The 12,060-nt window shown below is 38.3% G+C and overlaps 1 protein-coding gene across 2 annotated transcripts; it reads left to right on the forward strand.

Moving 5' to 3' along the window:
* The first annotated feature begins 4,374 nt into the window (after nucleotides 1-4,374).
* Nucleotides 4,375-11,748, forward strand: LOC136254154 (uncharacterized). Of its 2 annotated transcripts, XR_010700338.1 has the most exons (3): nucleotides 4,375-5,376; nucleotides 8,939-9,213; nucleotides 11,488-11,748. XR_010700338.1 is itself a non-coding variant. In XM_066046834.1 (2 exons), the coding sequence occupies exons 1-2, from the start codon at nucleotides 4,407-4,409 to the stop codon at nucleotides 5,483-5,485; spliced, it is 1,023 nt and encodes a 340-aa protein (XP_065902906.1). In that variant the 5' UTR covers nucleotides 4,375-4,406; the 3' UTR covers nucleotides 5,486-5,677. The 2 variants fall into 2 exon arrangements, 1 of the variants encoding a protein (XP_065902906.1); XM_066046834.1 differs by lacking the exons at nucleotides 8,939-9,213; nucleotides 11,488-11,748 and adding an exon at nucleotides 5,433-5,677.
* The last annotated feature ends 312 nt before the right edge of the window (nucleotides 11,749-12,060 follow it).

Genomic DNA, 12,060 nt, shown 5'->3' on the forward strand with positions numbered 1-12,060 from the left:
TGTTTGCAGCTGAGCTCTTTTCAAAATGGTTTCTTTGTAGCTGAACTCTCTACAAGGTAACTTCTTCTAGCTGATGTCTCTACAAGGTGACTATATAGTTTGTAGCTGAACTCTCTACATGGTGGTTTCTTTGTAACTGAACTTTCTACAAGGTGACTTCTTCTAGCTGATCTTTCTACAGGGTGATTTGTTTGTAGCTGAACTCTCTACAAGGTAGCTTCTTCTAGCTGATCTCTCTACAGGGAGATTTGTTTGTAGCTGAACTCTCTACAGGTGATTTGTTTGAAGCTGAACTCTCTAAATGATGGTTTCTTTGTAGCTGAACTCTCTACAAGTAAACTTCTTCTAGCTGATCTCTCTACAGGGTGATTTGCTTGTAGCTGAACTATCTACAAGATAACTTCTTCTAGCTGATCTCTCTACATGGTGATTTGTTTGTAGCTGAATTCTGTATAGGTGATTTGTTTGCAGCTGAGCTCTTTAAATAATGGTTTCTTTGTAGCTGAACTCTCTCAAGGTAACTTCTTCTAGCTGATGTCTTTACAGGGTCACTAGTTTGTAGCTGAATTCTCTACATAGTGGTTTCTTTGTAACTGAACTCTCTACAAGGTAACTTTTTCTAGCTCATCTTTCTACAGGGTGATTTATTTGTAGCTGAATTCTGTACAGGTGATTTGTTTGCAGCTGAGCTCTTTAAAGAATGGTTTCTTTGTAGCTGAACTCTCTACAAGGTAACTTCTTCTAGCTGATGTCTCTACAAAGTCACTAATTTGTAGCTGAGCTCTCTACATGGTGGTTTCTTTGTAACTGAACTCTCTACAAGGTGACCTCTTCTAGCTGATCTTTCTACAGGGTGATTTGTTTGAAGCTGAACTCTCTACAAGGTAACTTCTTCTAGCTGATCTCTCTATACAGGGAGATTTGTTTGTAGCTGAACTCTCTACATGATGGTTTCTTTGTAGCTGAACTCTCTACAAGGTAACTTCTTCTAGCTAATCTCTCTACAGGGAGAATTGTTTGTAGCTGAACTCTCTACATGATGGTTTCTTTGTAGCTGAACTCTCTGCAAGGTAACTTCTTCTATTGATCTCTCCACAGGGCGATTTGTTTGTAGCTGAACTCTCTACATGGTGGTTTCTTTGTAGCTGAATTCTACAAGGTGATTTTGTCTAGCTGAACTATCCCTTTCCATAGTTGCATGAACTCCCTACAAGGTAACTTCTTCTAGCTGATCTCTCTACAGGGTGACTTATGTGTAGCTGATCTCTATACAGGTTTCTTGTTTCTAGCTGATCTCTTCAATTCTCTTCAGGGTGACTGCTCTATTAGGATGACTGCTCTATTAGAGTATCTCGATCTCGCACTTGCTGCACCAAGTTGGATTTCGTGTTATAACTCCGTGGCTTTAAGTCTAATTCTTCTACACCATTGATGAGCCTTTCTAAGATGATTATTCCATCTGTACAACGATTTTCAAAGCATTACCCCAAGCGGTTTATCTGGTAGGCGTGGCAAGTAGTCGTTTTTTTTATTAGCTAATCTCGATTGCGTAATTGTTACACACTGTTGGTTTTGTCGTTGTATCTTCCTGTTTTTTAGCTCGATTTCTTTCAAACCACAAAAGGTTTGAGGTTCAATAGTTAACCATAGATATTATTCACCCACCGATTTTCAGCTTCTTCCCATACGCGGTTTACCCTGTAGGCGTGACAACATATTGGTGTTATTTTTCGTGAATAATCGCTCATAACTCTTTGCCTGTTTATCGTATTCCAGCCAAATTTGGTACCGAGATGCGCCTTTATACCTCCCTTCTGTGTGCCAAATTTCAAGGCAATCGGATATTTATAGCAGTTTTTGTAAGTGTGCGACAAGAAAAAGAAAAATAAGAAGAAAAAAACGAAGAAACTGAGCCAATTTTTGAAGTCGCATATCTCGGGAACGCGCGAAGCGATTTCGCTCAAATTTGGAATATGGAGTGCTGCAGTTGGAGGGAATGTCCACAGCAAAAATCGTCTTGTTTCATCAAGGAAGCACAGAGCTACGGAGGTGCGAAAATTGCGTTTTCTTTCTTCCTGTCAGTATGCTCACGGGTGTTACGCGCCGGCTTCTTGGGCCGCACGACACACTACCGTGTGTCTTGATACATTAATCTATCTATGACACATATTCACAATAATTGTTACGTACTGCATCTTAATACTTTAAACATACCTAATCTTATAGAGTTTTCAAATTGTATATAAAACCTATGTTCTCCATGTTCATTTTTGATTGTGGGATGTAACACAAATGTTATAATGGCCATTGTACTGTAAATTTAACCATTGAACTGGTTATCTAATCTGTGCCATAGTAGACTTGACCATACACACTGAAATTACCCAAATATGTCATTTCAACATCCTAAGTGAACAGTTATATTGACCTACCCTAGTTATTTTGACTGATTTAGTCCAAAAGCCTACCCTAGTTATAACCACTTTTAGATGGTCATTTTAACAAAAAAGTTTGTAGTTTAAATTTACCCATGGAGGTTGAATTGATCCATTTAAATTTACTGTGATGTAGGCTGGTGTACAAACCTTAAAAGTTGGCTTGAGATAAAGCTTGAGGCCACATTAAATATTACCGCCTTTGTAAGGCTATTCTCCAGCAATACAATAACAGAAATTATCTGATGGTGGAACATTATTTTGAGCTGTGAAAATGGTAGAAACACAGCTGTCTTACACACATTGATAAAATTATGACTGGCTACTCTGGTAGCTCCTGGAGTCTTCTTTTATTACTAAGTAAAAGCTGGCATTCAAGAAGTTCACAGCTTAGCATTCGCTAGGTATTGAAGCCAATTATATAAACAAGGTTGGCCTTTGCCCTACCCTTAAAATGTCTGACCTAGTGTTCAGATGATGGTTTTGTACTGCAACTGGTGGAAAGGTACCTGCACACAGCATCACAGCAAGACCAGGAACTATGCATGTCCACAATCTATAGCCTCCTGATCTTACTAGACCAGTCAAATTAATTAATTGGAGGTCCACCTCTTGCCTAGGAATCAAAATCAACATGGAGTGACTGCTATCATCTATAGCTCATCCTTCAATTTCAAAAAAAAGGGGTAAAAAAGGGAAGTAGAGAGTTTTACTTCGCAGCACATAGTCAGGAAGATTTTTATGGAAGGTAGAACAGTATATTTATCACTGCTGTGGGATTGGGCATGTTTAAGTGTAACTTGTAGTCGTAGATGTGTACAAGTTGCTTGTAAATGTGACTTATGTAAACACAGCTTTTCAATGCCCAGCTTCACTGCAGCTTCACTGGACATCCCACAAAAGTCACCTGTCCATTGCAGTGAAAAAGCTTATTTTACTGATTATGGCAGGGTTAGGGTCTGGGAAGGTGACACGATTGGTACATGGTTGCAGCAAAAAATGTTCTCACTATCATTCTGCTCTGACTCACAAAGGGTAGAATTACTTTTACACAGGTAAATTTATGTTTTCATTTATAGGTGTCAACAAGAGATATGCGATGGCTGTGTGTGTGTGTTTGTGTGTGTGTGTGTGTGCGTGCGTGCGTGCGTGCGTGCGTGCGTGTGTGTGTAGGATTAATGCATATGGGATGTGAATACATTACGTTGCATTTACGTTAGTTTTGATATTAGACCACAGTCCAATTGCTTTGGTGGGTGAATGGACTGGGGTCATGGTATATTTTAGTGGCATGTAATTGCTAGTCTTCTGGAAGACTAGCTTGTATGGGTAAGTTGGCATACCACCAAATATACCAGCCAGAGCCTTATCATAGATGTTGGGGTACACATTTACCATGACCCAATCTTGGAGGGTCTCGTGATCTCACGTGACAAAATAAGGGTCAGGCCTCAAGGCTACAGCCCATTCTCCCAATCTCGACATCTTATTGTGCATGGTCATTGGTACACACTGGTATATTCTACAGAGGCACACCTGGGAACAAGTTAAAGTTCGAATAGCAAAGTTGTTCTGACACCCTGAAACTTTTCAGGGTGATAATGAAACTCACCTGATTTAACTTTTCATCACGCCACGTCATATTGCGGGTTGTTAACAAATTCCTTTCTCTGTTGACAGTAAGCTATCCAGTGAAGTATCGTGATGAAAGTTAACCAGGTGTTTCATTATCACCGTGACCCTGAAAAAGCTCGGGGTGTCAGAACAATTTTGCTATTCGAACTATACCAGACCCTCTCGCTAGTCTCGCGTAGCCAGACACTTTTCTTTCTTTTGTATGGGGGCGGGGGTTCTTTCCCGCCCCCACACAAAAGAAAGTGGTCTGGCTACGCGACGCAGCTAGGCGCTTACTGTATAATTATCAATCGATAAGCGCCGCGCGAGGGGTGGGTCTGGCTACGCGAGACTAGAATGCGGTGTGTTTTAAAGATATGTTCGTCTCGGACGAGGCCTCGGATCTGTTTACATCTAACAGCATACTGTACTGCGTTAAGTGTTATAGTTTTCTACCAAGCTATCAGTGTTGAGAACAAGCTAGAAATAGTCGCAGCTGAAATACAACACAGAAAACATAGTATAAATGCGACTGTGAAAATCGTCGAGGCAAGTCCAAGAATAAGCAACGCCGAAAGTGGTCTACAGTCAAGTCCGTGGTCGAGTCGTAATGAAAGTAGTCCCGCAGGGTCAAAAAGTCTAGGTCCAAGTCTCAATGAAAGTGTAAGCGGGTCTGAGAGCCTACAGTTAAATGTCAATAGAACAAAACATGTACTTGAAATGCTGCGGGAAAAAGGTGTTGTGACCTTTGGAGGTAAAGAGTATGAAAACCGCTACAAACTTTTTCAAAATTTCACTGAATCTCAAATAGATGGCATTATTGCAGCATTTGGAATACCTAACTTAAATTCCTCAATTTTTAAAGAACAACTGTTGACTTGTACAGGTCTAACATTAGCAAAGGCAAAGAAGTCAGTAAAAGTAACCGATGAAGGAAATGTGGTTATGCCTAAACATTTTCAGAAATGTAAAAGTATGAGTTTTCAGAAGAATCGTAAAACTGTAGCATTATTCAGCTTCCCTGGATCAGGTAACTCATGGGTGCGACAACTACTAGAAACCACTACTGGAATTTATACTGGTACCTACAAGGATTGTGATAATACCTATATCTCCAATGGAATGATAGGAGAAGGAGTTTATACTGATAATGTTATTGCTGTTAAAATACATCGCCCTAACACTGATGATCTGAAGTGGTTGTATAGACATAGTATCATTTACGTTGTTAGAAATCCATTTGATGCAATCCTTGCTGAATGGAATAGGTGGCAGTCATCTTTTGAAGATCATGACACAGCACATCTTTCTACAACTACTGAGTTTGGTAAGTAGTGGAGTCTTAAGTAGTGTAATTTTATATGAAACACTTTGACACCTCAGATCAAAGGAATTCCAGAGGATACATTAGTCATGTATGCCTCTTTACAGGGTGACATCTAAATCTACACTGATGTACATTGAAATGTATTCCAGGAAAGTGGTTGAATGCACTTCTAAAAGAGCAAGCCACTTTCATCAACGCAAGCATGGCCTTGATCTGGATGAGGTAGTGGTACCACCCTCCGTTTGCTTTATTCAAGCTTAGACCAAAATCGATTGTGGGAATAAATTTATGCTCACATGATGACTACCACAAATTAAAGTGTTGAAGCACTCAAATAAAGGCATTTCAGTAGTGCCCTTGCTGTTCTACAAGTTGAAAAATGTTACTTAAAGGTGAGAACTAGTCTTACAGTGAATTCACGGCACGTTTTTGAATGCGGATACACGAGTTAAACCACTCTGTAAAGAAGCTTACCCCTTTAGGTATTTAGTATACATTGTGATTAGATAATGTGAAAGTATTAAAACACTAGTACTTGCAAATTCCCCAAAAATTTGACCCACTTGACTTTTCCGTTATATCTGTAGGACTCATCTGTTTGTTATAAAGATTGTAACTATAACGTTATTTGCTGCCTAACCATAATCGAATCTTTCCTTTCAGGCATGCATATAAAACGATCGTATTTGCATCAAGGCTATTAGTCTGAACAGAAGTGTTACAATATTAGCTGTAACATGGGCACTTGTGATTTGCCTGATATGTATGGTAGTGGTATTTGTGATGAAGTGGTAGTTTCTTGATGACTAATTAATAATTGGTTTTGTACCCAGACTAAATTTATGCTAACAAACAAGCCACTATACTCTACTCTGAATGCATGTACTCACAAAATGTATACATAGCTAGCTGTCTGTATACTTTGAATTTTCTCTAAATTTTTATAGAATACTCACTGTAGCATGTCTAAAATATCAATCCTACATGCTAATTTTCAAAAATTTTCTCTGGGTGGATGCCCCAGGCCCCCTACAGATAAGACATGTGAAGTATCGGTATAATCAAACCCAAAAGTTCCTTCAGTATGATTAAAAATTGAAATTCCTCCAAAAGGTTGCTACGAAAATTTTAAGGAAATACTTTCTACTGACTGACTGGCTAACTAACTAACAGTCAGCATGAAAAGCCATGAAAGTGCTACCACATATTGATACCTTGCGTTGCTTGTAAAAAGAAATGGGACACAAAAAGAAACAAAGGTAAGTCCATTGCAGAATACCAAAAGGCACTTACCTGTGGAATTGAAGCAATGTCTAACAGTGAAAAAATTAAGCTTGTATCCTTAATTACTAAGGTGCCAGGCAGTCAGTCGGTTACAGTTTTAGTACAAATCATCCGTATTTTCCATAGTGACTGCAGAGGTACTTCTCACACTGTTCTTCCAGCATTTTTATGCTGTATAACAGGTTAAACGTAATCATTATAGCTGAAACAAAGCATAATGGCCACTAAACTTTTCAGTAATTGATAGTTGAGGCACATGTTCAGACATAAAATTGTGGCTGGGTCTGGTCTTATCACCCATGGCAACAGAATGAGCAGATTTAATTTTTTTCAACAAGCAAAAAAAAAAAAAAAAAAAACTACATGAATAAACTATCAATGTCATAGTCAGGTGATCTGCTATTGCTGGCTGCTTTCCCAAGCACAATGGTGATCCATGCGAGCGGCCTGGGGCCCTCTGACCAATGTGGGGATTTTTGTATGTGGCTATACAGCTCCAGGTATTAAATAAAGACCTGTGCTGTAAATTTCCTTTCATTCTAGCCAGTTTTGATACCTAAATGGCCCATAACTTGGCCTAATTCATCCCTATGCTTTCTTCTTTAATTTTTTAAACTAACCCCTTGCCACCTTCTACCCACCCTTTTGGAGCTTGCCTGTTCCAGTGAACCTTGGTTTAAAAACTGTCTAAAGAGGCATGTTGGCTATATACTCGTACAGTGAATTCTTTGGAAGGTAAGGAATTGGTATAAAACATGAAAATTTGGTACACCTAGATACCATTGGCAACACACTGAATACTTAAAATTTCTCGGCATTCAATGCATGCTTTATGGACTTATCTGCGTGTACGACATCCTCCTTTGTGTGCCATTTATCTTTGTTGACAGTGCAAAGTGTCAATTCGCAGTAGCACCACATGATAATTTCCGTATGTTTGACGGGAATCAGTCTATACCTGAAGTAGGGATTTATCGTCGACTAGTATATCTTCAGCTGTACGCACCTCCCTTGTTTTCCTACCCTTTATTCTATGGTCCCTTAAAATTCTTAATTTTTTGTTGTGCTTGTTTGTTAACATTATTATGATTGGTGAACTCATGCACACACATTAGAACAGAACAAATGGTACCATACAGACTTATCATTTTCTCCTGAATGCATGCTTTCCCCAAACATCAATTACTGAATAGCGAAGTGGCCATTATGCTCCATTTTCAGCTATATGGTCAGTCCATTATGCTTTACAAACGAAGAAGCGCTAGGAGAAGGACTTCTGTGTCAATCATTTACGGTGGAAAATTCCAACGAGCTCATTACACAGGTTACAATCAAAGAAAAGGTAGGAGAAGTGCCTTTGCAATCAATCCAGTTACCATGAAAAACATGGATGATTTGTGTGCCCCAACCATCTTGAAAGTGAAAGTGACCATTGCATTTTGCTTTCCTCTATGCTCAGCCCGTTTCACAATGCAACAAATGAACAGAAAAAGAAGGACCTCTTGTCACCAAGAAAGATATGGATGATTACTATAGTAGGAAAGCCATCATGCTACCGCAAATCAACACCTTTGGTTGTCAGCAAAAAGAAATGGGTAGGGACCCGCCGATTATGCTGGCATAATTATGAGCATAATAGGTGCCTGAAAGCATTGAGCGTAATGCTAGCATAATAGGTAGAATATTTTGTAACAGTATGAATTCTTGCTTATAAAAATAGCTATCACAGAAAGATCGATATACTCTAATAGAACAGTCAGTAACTCTAATAGAACAATCACATAACTGACTGTTCTATTAGAGTATATCGATCTTTTCTGGATATGCATTTTGACAAGTAGGTTTGTGCTTCAGCCACTTATTATTTATCCATAAACTGGAAATTATTAGCAGTGCATGGGAACTGAGGCATAAATAATTGGGCATAATTTGAGCATAATAGGTAAGTTTTGAGCATAAATTTAAGCATAATAGGTAAATTTTTGAGCAGTGCAGCATAGCATAATAGATAAAATTATGAGCATAATCGGCGGGTCCCTAGAAATGGGACACAATGAGAACAAAAGTAAATCCATGATGAATGCATTGTACATATCTACGGTATGCCAAAAGGCACATCTCTGGATGAAACAATAAAAAAATCAAGCCCGTAGTCTTTGAATTTGGATACTGGGTAGTTACCTGGTGACAGTGACACCCAGGGGCTCAGCACAAAATATGCATACAGATTATACATCATAATACATTCATAAGTAAATTAATAAAAATATCAGTACAGTTATTGGAGATTCCTCTGTGAAGTGGTAATTGATTCAGATTCAATTACAGATTATTCCAGTCACAAATAAAGACTGTTCATGTAAAAATTAGTTGTGTAGGGAGAAATCATAAAGTGAAGTGGATGGTACTGGTGTGTGAGACGGTTGGTGGTAGGAGGCATTTGTGGAGCAGACAGCCTTAGCCATATCTAGTTACGCTTGTCTGAAAGCATCAGGCAGGCATTCAGTAGAAAATTCCATAGCACAAAATGAAAGTGGCTCTGCCAGACATGAGGTAACCATAGCATTGTCAATGCATGTTTCTATTCGCAATGACTGTTTTGATCTTAATCTGCAAGGTTGCCACTCATCTGTACTATGTGCTTTAATTACATACATTTAAAAAAATTGTTGCAATCTATTGGAAGCATTTAGGGTTATATACTGAAGGCACTTTTGGGCTTGGTTATATCTAACCAATACTGCCAAGGCACTAAGATGGTATTGTAAAGCTGGTTTTTTGTGGCCAGGAAAACCCAAACCTCCATTATACATGTATTTTACTATCGTACTGTATGATGTTAATGCTATAGGCTTTATTTCTTCACTGTTCAAGCCTCAGCCCAGCGCATGCCTTTTCACCCCAGGGATTGAGAAATAGGGGGGGCAGAAGGGGCAACTGACCCCCACTTTCAACAGTGGAGGGGCAGTGCCCCCTCACTTTTTCCAATGCTCAGTTGGTAAAGCAACTATTGTAGTTATTAGCCAACTTACTTTGTCTTAATTTACTAGGATTTGTGCTAAAGGATGGAGTACTGCATGAATCGGTGCAGTGCTGGGAGTGCACAAAATTGATATACTCTAATAAAGCAGTCACCTAACTACTCTAATAGAACATTCAGCGGAATCATAAGTTGATCCTGCTATACAATAAATTCAATATGTTTTTATTAACACTTATATCTATACATAATCACATAGTGATTTAATTTGCCATACTATAGTCTCAACAGTAGGAGTGCAATTAATCCCAAACCACATGGCCTTGTTTCTGTAATTGCACTGTAAAGTAGCCAATAAAATAGCAGAATGACAGAAGCCTTTTAAGTGCAACAGGAAAGTGATATAATGAATAGCCAATCAAATGAGCTGACAATAGAAGCCTTTTAAGTGCAACATGTGTAGACGTTTTGAGTAGCCAATGAGAACTGCTGACATGTGAAGCCTTTTAAGTACAACAACAAATGATGTAATGCAAAGAGGATGATGCAATCACCTGGTAGAAGTAATGGCCACATAGAACTGGATAGATGTGTACTACAAACCATGAAGGGTGGTCACTATGTGATTTGTAGGCAATCACACACATTTTTATGCAATTATATAATAATTGTACTCAAATGTGTGTGATTACTTATACTAATCAAGAGCATGAGTCTATCTGAAATGCCTTCATTTACTGATGTATCTGATTGTACAGTATCTTAATGATAGTCATTGCCATAATATTATAGGAATATCCTATTCAACACATGTACCACTAAAAATGCTCACAGATTCAATCTCGAAGCATTCAAATCTCAAATTTTCCAGTGGGAGCATGCCCCCAGACCCCCCTAGTATTGACATGCTTTGCATGCTAATGTGCTTTGCACACTAAGATACAATTAATGATTTTAAAACACTTTGTAACTTATAGCCATCCCACATGACTTCCCCCCCACTTTTGAGTACTGTTCTCTGCCCCTGTTTTCATCTGTCTATTATGGACTTTACCTTTGTCCCCATTTGTGTCACACTTGTACATCATCAGTCATGATTCATTAGCAGAAATGCGGTGACTACTCTATTAGGGAGTTTTGTCGTAATTCAACTTGCATCTCCAGTATAGTTGTAGATCTAACTTCAGTATACAGTGGATCCTTGAGTGGTGGTTCATTATGGTATGTCTGCTTAATTAAATCCTTAGAAATGCTAAGCGTGTTCATATGGCTTTCGGCGACATTTGTGGTCATGTGTGGTAAATACCTATCACTGAAGATTTTCTTAACGTGATTCATACCACCAATGAATTTATTACCACTTATGGTGCATTTTGTAGTCTTCTAATGGATCGTGGTATAGTAAGCAACTGTAGCATGATCGTTTACCTTCAATTAACTGAAATCCACAAAATTACTATAATAAAACTCTAATAGAGCGTTCAAGTTTGACCGAATTTCAGCTAATGTTTTTGTATCACACCTCCTAGAGTGGATTGAATGCAAAGGCACTTCTCGTACTTCTATTTGATTGTTATGCTATGTAACAGGCAGCACATGGTTGAAAATGAATGGTAATAAGTCAATGTTACCTTCCTTAATTTGATAGTCAGGAGAGCATTCAGATACACAATTAATTTTGTGGTATTCTATCATTATTCTTTCCTTTGATATGTCCCATGGATGGGGTACGTTGGTTGGCCATGAGACAATCATGTAATTAAGTTGACATGGTCTATAATTGTGATCAGTGTTTGTGATGGTATGGTATTGCTACTTTGAAATGTTTTTTACATTCATTACCACAGGTAAAGCCTGGAATACTAGGGTAAGGCAATCATCCAGTGCATGGCGAGTCCATTTAGAGAAATACTTACGTACAACAAAGACTCCAACATTGGTGGTAAAATATGAGAACTTGCTCACTGATTTACATACTGAATTGAAAAGGATGATGGAGTTTTTGAAGTTTCCCTACACAGAAGATGACTTACAGTGTACCATCAATTCTACAATTGAAGGTTTTCACAGAAAACATAAAAATGTGACTGACCCATATGCTACAGATCGTACAGGCACATATCAAGTTAGCAAACAATATATTACATCATTACAACATCAGTTATTGATAGAAACCTTGGTTGTTTTAAACACCTCTAATTTACTCTGCATTTGAACATAGTTCAAATCTAAATTTGTTTGTTTGTTTTATATTTTACATATCCATTTACTCTATAGGTGTGACAGATGTAATGGGTAGTACATGTATACTTAATGAGTTCAGGAGATTTCAAAAAATCCCTGCACATTATTGAAACATGTACCATATAGTATATGGCATATACGTAATATCCCATGCATGACTAATTATAACAGTACCA

Source organism: Dysidea avara, chromosome 4 (genome assembly GCF_963678975.1).
Source record: "Dysidea avara chromosome 4, odDysAvar1.4, whole genome shotgun sequence".
In the NCBI taxonomy this organism is placed as follows: Eukaryota; Metazoa; Porifera; class Demospongiae; order Dictyoceratida; family Dysideidae; genus Dysidea; species Dysidea avara.